Consider the following 13,521-nt stretch of genomic DNA (forward strand, 5'->3'; position numbering starts at 1 on the left):
CCCTGACCATGTATGTGGGGTGCAGGCTTTCTTCACATCAAGTGGCCTGAAGCCAAAGAAGTGGGCAATTCATTTTGCATGTCGAAGCTATCATTGGATATTTACTTCTCACACCAAGCTTCATTGCAGGATGGGGCTCTTCTGAAGCTGAAAAGGAGTTTCAAAAGCTCTTTGCAATATTGCATCAGAGCCAGCCTTTCAAAGGAGAAAAGTTAAAATAATAATTGCAGTGGTTACGTCCAAAGTAGCTCTTTAGGTCCTGCCTTGTATAATCCCCTGTGTATACTATTTCATGGTACCTAGTAACATTTCTGTTGTTGTTGCCCTCCGTAGCTTATACTAGTTTATCTCTTTCCACTTACTAATATTGGTATTGGTAGTAGTGGTAACAAAGACCACAAATATCTCCAGGTTTACTTGTTCAGATATACCACAGGAACAAACATTCTTCAATTTTTAGTGTACCATTTCATTATTTTTTGAAATTTGTATGTTGCTTTTAGCTTTTTTAAAAAGCTTTTAGAAAAAATAATACTTAGTGTTAGGTTGCAGGCATTTTATATTTGGGTGAAGCTATAGAGTAGCAATATTCTAATGAATACTTCTATGTAGTGGTTTGACTTAGAAAACAAAAAGAAGGTGTTAGAAACTTTCTGAATCCTTAGGCCACACTTCTGAGCTTATGTACATTCGTTTTTGTAACTGTAAGTTTGTTTTACTAGTTCTATGGATAAATCTGGGTGTTGCAAAGAGTGTACTAAAAATGGTCCAAACCAGGCCAGAAGTAGATCACAAGTGCTCATAATTAGATAATTATTGTCTTCTTACTTATAGGTAAATTTCACTTCTAGGAACGTGGCAAGCAATACATTCTTCATTTTTTCCTGGTACATTTGTGTCGGAACCAGGGCAAATTCTACCCTTGTAATATAAGGGAGTATACCTGCTCTCTTTCTCTCTCTCTCTCTCTCTCTCTCTCTCTCTCCCTCTCTCAAATGGAGGGATAATCACATTCATCTCTTCCTACCCTTGACCTTCCCTCCTTTTGGCTCCCTCACACCGGGCTTTTATCCTGTGATTGAGATTGCTCCTGCACGGACGTTTGTGGGCTCTTTACATGACAGAGTGACCCTGCCGTGACTAGGGGTGGACGAAAGTCACTTACCTTTTCTCGCAGCTTGTTCGCGGTGGGGGGGAGCGCTTCGCTGCTCCCCCCGCGAAGTTCAGGCCAGGGGGGGGAGGCTTCCCACCTCGCCCGGCCGAAATTCAGGCCGGGGAGGAGGCTTCCCGCCTCGCCCGGCCGCGAACACGAAAGTTAAAAAAAAAAAAAAAAAGTCCCCTGATAGGCTACGTGACGATTCACGTAGCCTATCATGGCTAGATCTGGAAAGTCAGCCGTGATAGGCTACGTGAATCGTCACGTAGCCTATCACAGGGGACATTAAAAAAAAAAAAGCGCGTACGCGAATGGCGGCCCCCATAGGGAGCCGCCATTCACGTTCCTTATTTAGTTGCTGTAGTCTACGTAAATGTTTACGTAGACTACGGCGAAAATAAGGGCAATGCAAATAGCGCTGCCCTTATTTTCGCCGTAGTCTACGTAAAAATTTACGTAGACTACAGCGACCAAATAAGGAACGGGAATGGCGGCTCCCTATGGGGGCCGCCATTATCCGTACACACTTTTTTTTTTTTAAAGTCACCCGTGATAGGCTACGTGACGATTCACGTAGCCTATCACGGCTGACTTTGCAAATCTAGCCGTGATAGGCTACGTGAATCGTCACGTAGCCTATCAGGGGACTTTTTTTTTTTTTTTCTTTGATTGCAATGGCGGGGGCGGCAGCCGGTCGAAAGACCGGCTGCCGCTCCCGCCCCGCTCGAACACCGGACGAACTGCCAGCCGGACCCGCCGCCGGGAAGGACATTCAGGGAAGGTAAGTCCCGTCCCGGGGGGGGTGCGGGGGGGGGTGCGGAGGATTTCTCCCAGAAACTTGTTCGGGGGGCCGAACACGTTGGCGCTCGGCCCCCCGAAGTTTCGGGGAGAAATTCTCCGCCATCCCTAGCCGTGACCCTCCTGCACTAAATGCCCTTTGTTCTGTTTTTAAATAGATTGCAGATAATGAGCTATCAAATTACCCCGTGTTCTGCTCCAGTTTCCTCCAGTGTTCTGCTCCAGTTTCCTCCAGTTTCCTCCGTCAAAAGAGTTTAAAGTGGGAAGAAAAGGACCGAGGTCAATGAAAGATAATGGAGGACTCAGATACGGGGAGAAGGAGGGGGAAGGGGAGAGGGGAAAGGGAGCACATGTAAAGGGAGTCAGTTGTGATCCTGCATTTAAAACGGAAGCAGAAAGCCCCGTTTTAAATGCAGGATTTTAGGCTGGTGTAGAGATGCCCTTTGTCTTCCCACCTACAAACCCATGAAAATGTAGCTTTTAAGTTGCCCAGGTCAAGGCCTTATTTTTGTGTGTTACTCTATAAGTGCCATGGAAAATAATGGCAGTACATAATAATAATCTTTGAAAATCACTAATATTTTATGAAATAGTAGTTTATGAAAACAGGATGTTATTGATGTGACAATATTTTAAAATATTTAATATAGCCTTGTTAATGAGCATTCAAACCAATCCTGAGCTTTCAGAGGTGCATAATATCGACCACAGACTTCTTGACTAAGTTTAAAGTAGAATTTACTTCACAAGTGCCTTGAATGTAGTGTGAACTTATTTTCTCCCCCCCCCCCCTTTTACAGGAGACATGGAATGTGGTTTCGATTGCGGAAGGTAGTAATCTGGTTGTTGGGAGTGTACATAGCCATTCCATTTCTAGTAAAACTTTGTCCTGCTATTCAGGCAAAGCTCGTCTTCCTAAATTTTGGTAAGAATCAATCTTCTCTCTCTTTTGTTGTTGTTGCTGTGACTTGAAACTATGTGGACATTTTAATACACAGGCTACTCACTTTTAATGCAAAGGGCACTGCCTTCTAAGCAAGTCTTCCCCAACCTGGTGCCCTCCAGATGTGTTGAACTGCAACTCCCATTGTCCGTGGTGGCTAGTCGGGATAAGCTGTTCTAAGCTGTCCTCCTTTAAACTCTAGCCTCTGATGCACTTCCACTTGTATGCTCAAAGAAAGTCTTCAGTTAGTTGGAAGGCAATGTAAAAGCATGACACTAAAAGACACCCCTCAAGGAGCCTGGGGCTATAAGAATTGCATTTTTATTAATAACTATCCTAATATATACATAGGATGATATCAAATTGGAATCTGTGATCATTTTGCAAGATCGCACATAACTCTCTATCATCCTTCCCAGTTGCTAAATCCTGTACTGCAAAGTCTAATGCAAGTTTAAAAGCATATGAGGTCTACATTTGTCAGCAGCCGCTTGTATTTGATTACTCCCTCATTAAGTGCTGATAGAGGAAAGGCTTGATGCTGCCTGGAATTTTTGTTGTTGTCGGCATCTGCAGAGAATGTTCTAGTGCCAGCTAGTGAAAAAGCAATTGTTCCCTGTCTGCCCTCTCCAGTAACATCTTCTGTGCTGTGCTTGGTATATTGATATTGTAATTGTTGTGCCTGCCTGGTATATAGCAAGTTCACTGTTGGCTTTCACAAATATTTTGCAAATTTGGGACAGGAAAACAATATCACTTAGTAGCACTGTCTTCTGCCCTTCAAGTTTAGGTCTGTGATTTTTAAATCAATAAAATATATACATATATAAATATATATTCTACCCTGAGCCTTGGAGATAGGGCAGGCAGGCAATCAAACTGTTTTGAATCAATCAAATAATTATGAGTTAATAAGTACCTTCTGGAAAATGGCTACATAGGAAGGAAAAAAACTATAAATCAGAAAAAGATTATTTCTCACTTATAGTCCTATGTACAACCTTAAATAATTCCTACTGCCATTCTTGAGACTGAAAATGCCCAGTAATTTATAGTCAATTCATTTTTTCACGATTTTAATTTTATTGCAATAGCCATTGTAGGGTTTTATATTTGATAGTATTTGTGAGAGCTGTTGATGATCTCAAGCAGCAGGTAAACAGAATGTAGAAGTGTTGTTTATCTTCTGTTTCAGTGAGAGTACCTTACTTCATTGACTTGAAAAGGCCCCAGGACCAAGGTTTAAACCACACCTGTAACTACTACTTACAGCCAGAGGAAGATGTGACTATTGGGGTCTGGTAAGGAAGCCTTTATCCTTCCATTATCCACTGGAGTCCTTTTATCATATGTACAGGGGCTGTACATTTGAACCTACTGTTGAGAGAGCCTCCAGTAACGCTACACACAATTCTTTCAAGTGTTGCCTTTTCTAATGTGGGTGTGCATCATTCGCTCACTGCTGGGAGCACAGTGTTGTCTTCTGAAAGATGCCTTGTTCTCTGGGCTGCACCTGAACTTAATTGAGCAGCACATAAAATGTAACTAGATCAAATTGCAGTGAAGGCTGGTGATACAAAACTGAAAACTTTGTTCTGTAATGCTGAAGGTCATGTCTTAGAGCAGGAGAGGGCAACCACTTTTGGTCCAGGGGCCAGATTACCCCTCCCTGCTGGACCAAGCTGGCAGGCTAGTTGATGTCAGGTATGGGGCCTCACACCTGAAGCCCCACCCCCTCCCATGATATTGTGCTCCCCCCCCCACCAGGTTTTTTCCCTCCTTGCAAAGAGAGGCATGGAGCTCCATGCCTTTCTTTACATGGAGAAAGGGGCTCGGCTGGGGCTTGCAGGAACCGGTTTTTGTAAGCCCCGGCTGAATTGGGCTGCTCCTTCCTGTGCCGCTTGGACTCCATTCAAGATGCAAGGAAGGAACTTGGCCACGACTTGCAGGAGCCAACTCCTACAAGCACTGGCCAAATTGGGCTTCTTTTTCCCATGCCTCTTGCACCTCATTTGGGGTGCAAGTGGCATGGGAAGTGGTGCAGGGGAACCCCCAGCTTATCTCTGATCTGAGATAACAAGGGGATTCCCCTTTGCGCTGCTTTCCCTCCAGGGCGGGGCATGCGGAGGGGATTGGTAGGGTAGGGCATGGGGCCCGTGGAGGGGGACCAAACGTTTGTGGGCTGGATTGGCCCCCAGCTTTGGCCCCAGCTTGGGCCAGATTAGGTCCACAGGGTGGAGGTTGCCCTCCCCTGCCTAAGAGTAAAGAAGACCTAAAAAAACTGGGTTTGCTTCTCATTATGATGTAATGACATGGAATTATTTCAGCAAGTCATTTTGGTCTATGAGAAGAGTGAAGGCATACATAAATAAGTTAGATCATGACATGAGTTGTGCTCAAGTGCAACTGATGTTATATTTTCAGACACAGAAATGACTTGCAGGAGTCCTCCTGGGTCATTGATTTGTAGTATGGGAGGATGCCAACTCTCTCAGTTTGTATAAACTAGTGCTGATTTTACAACAAGATTGTTCCTGAAGCTAGTTCTGTGCATATGAAATTGACAGTCATGGGGCAGAATGAAAACTGGTTGGTGGGCTAGAGTCTTAAGCCTTTCCCTAGATGAATAGGCTCTGAATAAGTGGGACCTGCAGCAAAATGTTCCAGTGTGGAGTGCTCCTGTTCAAGATTCCAGCTAGTCATGCCTTCTTCCAGGATAGTTCATTCTGTTCCATACACATAATGGTGAATGTCATCCCCCACCCACCCCCTCCAACAGGCAGCCAGCTTTCCATGCCCACTGAATATACTCAGTCCTTATTGGGCCATTTGGGGTATTTCCCCATTGGGGTTTCTTTTCTAACGATTATTTTTGTATTTCTACAAATTTTGGGGTTCCCCCCAAGCCTGCTGATCCCTCCCTCTTGTGTGTGGATGATGCCATTTTGTCTACACAAGGATCCACAGCTGGAGAATGAGTTCACTATTAGTAGAAGAACAAACTTTGTCTTACATGTTCTGCATTGTTGTGTAGTGTTGTAAAACTATCCAAAGCCTTGTCTCATAGCAAACCATACTTCCCTTCTAAAGAGAGGGCAGTGGCACTAGTGACCAATTTGAGTGTGTGCGTGAGATGGGTTGCTGCTCTTTCAGATCTGGAAATACCCAGTTGAGGCCTAAGCTTTATAAAAGGGCTGAAACCCTTTCAGCGAAGTAAGGATCTTATAAAGCAAGAAGTGCTATCACTTCATTGTATCTAATTTTTAAACCTCTAGAATAAAATACCCTAAAAGAGGAATACTGACATGCCATCCGCAAAGGTGATTTCTTTGTGTCTCTCACCTTAGAGCAGCTTGGCTATCTTACATGCTGTTCGTAGTGAGTGTGTTCTGCATGTGTGTGTCTTCTGAGTAAGTTACAGATGGCTCCTGGAATTTAGTGAATTTGTGTTGAGCTAGAATACTCAAAGTAAATGAAAGTAGATGCTTGAGTTGCAGTCATTGAGTTTAAATGAATAGATGGGGAAAATGTTGATGCAGATCATTGTTTATTAAAAATAGCAGCATTGAATGAAATTAATCTGCCTCTTCCTAGTTCATGGAGAAAAGCTTAGGCTAAAATGGCATTTCATGTTTGTTCATGTTCTGAGGTACATGATTAATATGAGTGGGTGTTTGTTTTGTGACGAACCAACCAGCCTTTAAAATCATTCACAGTAAGCAATTTTAAATAGCTTCTCTTGAGTTTGTTTCTGGCTGTGTCTTGTTTGTTCATTCTCTTTCTGTGGGAACTGCCATGAAAACTCCCCACAAAGTGAGGTAATTGTAGCCTTCTGATACTGAATTGTGTGCTACCTGGCATTAATCTACTTGGGTCTTGGCTAGTAAGAAGCTATTCACTGGAAAAACTAAAGCTGATCTTCCCTTATTGAAAAGCGGAAGTCGTAAACTGAATTTGTATGACGCTGTTGGCATTGCTGTGAGTTTGGTGGCATGAGTTCCACTCTGAACTCTGGCCAATATGTACAATTATAGATTTGACATAGACACCCCCAAATCCACATGAACCTAATTTTGTGAACCCAAGAGTTCTTCAGATTTGAACAGCAACCTGCCATGCTAATGTTGCACACAGTTGTTGAAAATGGGGAAACCTTCAAAAGCAGTTTGCAACCTGGCATATAGAGTTCAGCTGTTCGGATAGTCAAAAATTATCTTTTCTAATTTAACCTTATCTTTTGAATAGTATAACGTTATTCTAGAACAGGAGTGGGGAACATTTTTCCTGTGAAGAGCTTTTGATCCACGGGAGAAGTGAATTGTGGCTGCAGCTGATACTGAGCAGAGCCAGAGCCTAAAATAGATGGGAGTTTACAGAATTGCATAGCTGTCTTTGTGCTACCCATCTCTCTCTCATTGCACCCCAGTTATAGAACAGACAGTGATTTTGAGGGAGTGGTTAGGGAGATCTGACATCCTAAAAGGATGTGTCCCCCCACCCCCACCCCCCGGCCAATATTTCAAGTATTTGGATGTATTAAATTTCTTGATTTGGCATCTATTTCTCTAAACTCCTAAAAATCTGTTTCCAAACTTCCAGAACATGCTGGTTGGGGCCAAACTTCATGGCACATTAAGGTTTTATAAAATACAAATTGCATCAGCTGTGGGGGGAGGCTGGTAAAAGGTTCAGAGCAGGCATGGAGGGGGAATGTAACCCTTTCCTCCCCTGCTGTAGTCGTGAGGAAAATTCCTTTTCTGAAGCTAATATTTGCTTCCGAGAGAAGCCCTCCCATTGGTGCCCAATGGCTTCAGGACAGGGATTTTCCTCAGCACCCACAGCAGGGAAGAAAGGGCTAAATTCCCCCTTCATGCCTGCTCTGATCCTGTTAATTACCAGCCTTCTCCCAACTGATCCAATCTGCATTTTAAAAACTCTGCATGTTAGCAGTAAAGAGGCGGAACTCCACTCTCAGTGTCTTCTTTTTTACCTCTTTGGAAAAAGGAATCCAGGATTTTCTCACCATGATGTTGAGGATGAAAACAATGCCTGGGCATATAATATAATGCAACTGTGTCTCTAAAATATTCCACTGTAATCTCAAAAGTATTTTTTTTTCCTTTCCAAATTCTTGTTGAACAAATCCTACTGTTGGCATGCTAGCTCTGTCTTTCGGCCTTGTGTTAGTAAGTGATTAACTGCTTGCTGTAAATACAGGCTAGGTTTACTCTGAGCCATAACTCGGCTTAATAAGATGCTTAATTCATGTAATTAAATAGGATATAAAGCGCGGAAGGATAATCTTAAATTAAAAGTGAAGCGAGAAGTCACTGTCACTAACTGGTTTAATATAATTTGCTTCTTGAAAATGTTGAAGAGTGCAGAGAAATTTGTCCTCATATTTTCACTAGTGTGAATTCTATAGAAATTCTCCCTCATGACTTTCCAGGTTTTCAGAAGGGTTGTGACTAGCATAGACTCTTACGTTTGTCCTAGGATTAGCATTTCTTCCCCTAGGTTTTTTTCTGGGTATATCTACATTGCAGATCTAAACTGATTTATCAGTCACTTCCTTTCCTCTCTCTGGAAGTGTGGAGGTGGGGCAGGGATAAGTTACAAATTTGCCTGTATCCTTGCCAAACTACAACTCCAAAGATTATTTAATGGAAGCTAAGCCAGTAATACTGGTACAAAACTGATATAGACTTATAGTGTACATATATCCTCTGAATAATATCTGCTTGTTTGCACCCTTGACAGCTGAATGACAGTTTTCTCCATGGCTGATTAAGCACTTTATTTTATTTATTACATTTCTATACTGCCCATAGCTGAAGCTCTCCGAGCAGTTTACAAGGGTTAAAAATATAAAAAATTGTGGTGGTTGTTGTTCAGTCGTTAAGTTGTGTCCGACTCTTCATGACCCCACGGACCACGCCAGGCCTTCCTGTCCTCTGCTCTCTCCCGGAGTGTGCTCAAGTTCGTATTCATTGCATTGGTGATGCTCTAGCCATCTCACACCAGCAGACAGTATATACAGAGACAACATACAGTCAGGGCCAGAAATATTGGAACAAGGGTAACTGTTTTGGCAGTTGGCCTCTGTACACCACCACATTGAAGTTGAAAGGAAACACACCCAGATGGGAGCAAAGTCAGGACTTTCAGCTGTAATTCAAGGGGTTTGACAAAAGTGGGGCACTAACCATTCAGGAAGGAAAGCCAGTGGCATACACACACACCCATCGTTGGTGGCTCATAAGTAATGGAACGAATGGCTGACAAGCAGCTGCATGGCCAGGTGTGGCCTGTTTCCTGGGTACCCCATGACCAATCAAGCAGATAAAAGGCCTGGAGGTGGTTCTGAGTGTTGCATTTGCATTTGGTAGCTGTTCACTGGAACCCCCAACATGAGGTCCAAAGAGGTGTCCATGCAAGTGAAGGAGGCCATCATTAGGCTGAGAAAACATCATAAACCCATCAGAGAGATAGCAAAAACATTGGGAGTGGCCAACACAACAGTTCAAAACATCCTGAAAAAGAAGGAATTAAGTGGCAAGCTCAGCAACAGCAAAAGGCCTGGAAGACCATGGAAGACAACTAAAGTGGATGACTGCAGAATTCCGCTCATGGTGAAGAGGAACCCTTTCACAACATCTAGCCAGGTCAAGAACGCTGTTGCGGAGGTAGGCATGTCATTGTCAACATCTACAGTCAAGAGATGGCTTTATGAATGTAAATACAGAGGCTTCACAACAAGGTGCAAACCACTGATAACGCTCAAGAACAGACAGGCCAGATTAGCCTTTGCCAGCAAACACCTAAAAAAGCCTGCCCGGTTCTGGAATAAGATTCTTTGGACTGATGAAACCAAGATTAACTTGTACCAGAATGATGGGAAGAGAAAAGTATGGAGAAGGAAAGGAAGAGCTCATGATCTAAAGCATACCACATCATCTGTCAAACATGGTGGAGGCAATGTTACGGCATGGGCATGTATGGCTGCCAGTGGAACCGGGTCACAGGTGTTTATTAATGACCTGACTGCTCATAAAAGCAGCAGGATGAATTCTGCAGTGTATAGGGCTATACTTTCTGCTCAGATTCGGCCGAATGCTTCCAAACTGATAGGACGCCACTTCATACTGCAGATGGATAATGACCCAAAACATACAGCAAAAGCTACCCCAGAGTTTCCTAAGGCAAAGAAGTGGGATGTTCTTCAATGGCCAAGTCAGTCACCTGCTCTCAACCCAATAGAACATGCTTTTCACTTACTGAAGACAAGACTGAAGGCAGAAAGACCCAGAAACAAGCAGCAGCTGAATGCAGCTGCAGTGAAGGCCTGGCAAAGCATCTCAAGGGAGGACATTCAGCATTTGGTCATGTCCATGGGTTCCAGACTTCAGGCAGTCATTGACTGCAAAGGATTTTCATCCAGGTATTAAAGGCGATCCTTCAGTTTGAAATGATGTTGGTTTGTTCCGTTACTTATGAGCCACCAATGATGGGGATGTGTTTATGCCACTGGCTGTCCTTCCTGAATGGTTAGTACCCCACTTTTGTCAAAGCCCTTGAATTACAGCTGAAAGTCCTGACTTTGCTCCCATCTGGGTGTGTTTCCTTTCAACTTCAATGTGGTGGTATACAGAGTCCAGCTGCCAAAACAGTTATCCTTGTTCCAATATTTCTGGCCCTGATTGTATATCTAAAAACAACTTTGAGCAATCAGCCAAACCATAAAACAAATCCAATTAAAACTCATCACATGCTGCCAATTGCCTGGAAAAAGAGAGAAGTCTTGACCTGGCAACGAAAAGATAACAATATTGGTGCCAGGCAGGACTCATTGGGGAGATAATTCCATAAATGAGGGGCCACCACCAAGAAGGGCCTCTTCCTTGTTGCTGTCTTTGTAGCCTCCCTCAGAGTAGGCACCTGGAGGAGGACCTTAGATGTTGAGTTTAGTGTACAAGTACGTTTGAGCCAGGAGAGGCACTGCGTCAGGTATTGTGGTCTTGAGCCATGTAAGGCTTTATAGGTTAAAACCAGCACCTTGAATCAGGCTTGGAAACACATAGGGAGCCAATGCAAGCGGGCCAGAGTTGATATTGTATGTTCGGACCTTCTAGTCCCTGTTAACAATCTGGCCACCACATTTTACAGGAGCTGCAGCTTCTGAACCATCTCCAAAGGCAGCCCCAGGTAGATTGCATTTCAGTGCTAGAACTGAAATGTTTGAGTTTCCTGAAGGAAAAGTTATCAATTAGCATGTGGCTTCTGTGATTACCACAGTCCAAAAGTACACATGGACCTGATTCTCACATAACAACAACCCAGAATATGGGTTGTCATTGAATTGTGGGTTGTCGTTATGTGCAAACCCTGCACTATGCTTTGGCTATGGGTTGTTAATCACAAACAACCCAGAATTCACAACCCAAAAACAAACCATAGGTTCTCTTCCTGGGTTGTTCATGTGTACCTGCAATTTAGGATTACACTTTATACATTTGATGAACTGGTCCATGAAGACTTAATGTCATAATTAATTTTAATCTCTAAAATACCACAAAACGCTTGTTTTTTGCTGCAACAAACTAACAGGACAACCCCTTTGGAAATCATTGTGTGTGTTTTCCCTGCTAGTGGTAGATGCTGGAGTGTGAGCAGGGAAATACACATCGTGGTGACGTATCAAGAGATGGGGCAAGTTGAACTGGCTGTTATGGGAGGGATGGAATTAAATATGGAGCTGGCAGTTTTGACGCCAGCCCCATGTTATACTGGATATAAAATTCACATGGTTATGGGCAAATTTTCAGGAATGTTGATGTCTAATGGTTCAATCTAGAAAAACACTTCAGATTTTAAAAACTGAGCCTAGGAAGAATTGGGCTGGGAAATTGTGTGTGTTCTAGGACTCTTCCGTACAGTGGCTTCTTCTGTACATGATTTCCAGTACTAAAACACTGGAAGTTCTGGAAAGAACAATTTAATATCAAGAACGTATCAGGATATTGTACTAATTCTGTATACATAACTTCATTGGATATTTCTTCTACTACGGTAGGGATAGAATATGCAGGAAAATGATGACATTTCTAACTTGCTATTTGCTTCTAGGCACACAGTTCCTGCAACTCTTTGGAAAGATGCTCAAGGCAAGGACCAACTGTGGTTTGAGGATGCTTTGGGTTCCAACAACCCTGTGATCCTGTACTTGCATGGAAATGCAGGGACTAGGTAAGAGATAAAGAAAAATGAATGAGCTGCAATAAGGAATAACATGTTGGTTCTTGCAGTTACAATCAGGTCGTGGCTGGCCATATCATTGGGCAGGGCAAAGCAGACCAACTTGACCTGCAGATTTTGAGGTACCATTAAAATGCAGCAAATCTTCACTTACAGTTCAATCCTGTACATATCTTCTTGGAAATAAGGTCCTTTGAGTTCAATTGAGCTTACCCCCAGGTAAGTGGTGCATCCCTAATTTCATTATTCCTCTCTTTTTTGCCACAGTTAGGGAGTGCTTTTAGACTTTCTCTGTTTGGACTATCTCCTATATCAGTTCAAACATGAAGGAAAGAATGAAAGTTAAATCTTCTAGTTTCCCCCAATAGTGGTTTTATTGAGATTAATGATGCATAAACTGAAAACTGGATATTATTTCTTGGATATTTATTTATTTAAAGCATTTCCATGGTGCTCTTCATCAAATGGGATTCCAAGGCAGTGTGTACAACAAATTAGATTATTATTTAAAACCTAATACAATACAATAAACTGCTAGCTTCAAAGAATCATAAAAAGCAAATGAAAAATTATGAAGCGGAGCAGACTGAGGGATTATACAGATTAAAATGCCTGGATAGATAAAATGCCTAGATAAATAAAAACATCTTAACCCAGCAATAAAGAAATAATAAAGTAGGCAGCAGGCGTTCCTCTTTAGGGAGGGCATTCCAGAGCAAGGGTGCCACTACTGAGAGAGCCACATAATGTACTGCCAATAAAGAAGGCACTTGGAGTAGAACCTCTACATAAGATCTTAAAGTGTAGGTTTGTAGGGGAAGAGGTGCTATTTCAAATTGTCAACAGCTCTGTCTGTTCCAAACTCTACTGCCTGTACTAGATTGCACTGTAAATCCCATTGAGTTCAATGTAGCTCTCTCCCAAGCAAGCAGGTATTGGATTGCAACCTAAAATGGCTGTTTAACTTTTCAATTGAAATCAGTGGGAGTGTGCTAATTTGGCTGAATCATGCCCAGTTAATTTTTCTTCTAAAAAAGGCAGCCTATTTTTGTATTGAGAGACCAAGAAAGCAATGTCCTAAACCATTTGTCTTGGGGGACTTTAAACTAATGAGTGATTTCCGTAAATTCTTTTATAGAGGAGGAGATCACCGTGTGGAACTTTATAAGGTGAGAATTTCTCTACTGTTACTCATATGGCCTAAATGCTATTTTTCTGGTTATAGTACTATTAGTAGCTTAGCTATCCAAGCTTGCTTTCCGCAGGTATTAGTCTTCTATGGCTTTTGCGAGGCAAAACTATTATACTAGAGCTATAATAGCAGCATACCCATGACCATGAATGTTTTGACACTACCTCAGTCTGTTTT

General features: G+C 42.6%; 1 protein-coding gene across 4 annotated transcripts in view; it reads left to right on the forward strand.

Moving 5' to 3' along the window:
* The window catches only part of ABHD12 (abhydrolase domain containing 12, lysophospholipase), a 71,859-nt gene that overhangs the window by 31,971 nt on the left and 26,367 nt on the right, over window positions 1–13,521 (forward strand). For 3 of the 4 annotated variants that reach the window (XM_084829172.1, XM_084829171.1, XM_084829170.1), the window contains exons 2-5: window positions 2,755–2,879; window positions 4,093–4,198; window positions 12,024–12,143; window positions 13,291–13,321. In XM_084829172.1, coding sequence (XP_084685298.1) covers window positions 2,765–2,879; window positions 4,093–4,198; window positions 12,024–12,143; window positions 13,291–13,321 — 372 coding nt within the window. In that variant the 5' untranslated portion in view covers window positions 2,755–2,764. The remainder of the gene's footprint in view (window positions 1–2,754; window positions 2,880–4,092; window positions 4,199–12,023; window positions 12,144–13,290; window positions 13,322–13,521) is intronic. The other variant, XM_084829173.1, reaches the window with a different exon arrangement.

This window comes from Heloderma suspectum, chromosome 1 (genome assembly GCF_057233095.1).
Source record: "Heloderma suspectum isolate Gila_16-S chromosome 1, 16-S_ref, whole genome shotgun sequence".
NCBI classification, from domain to species: Eukaryota; Metazoa; Chordata; class Lepidosauria; order Squamata; family Helodermatidae; genus Heloderma; species Heloderma suspectum.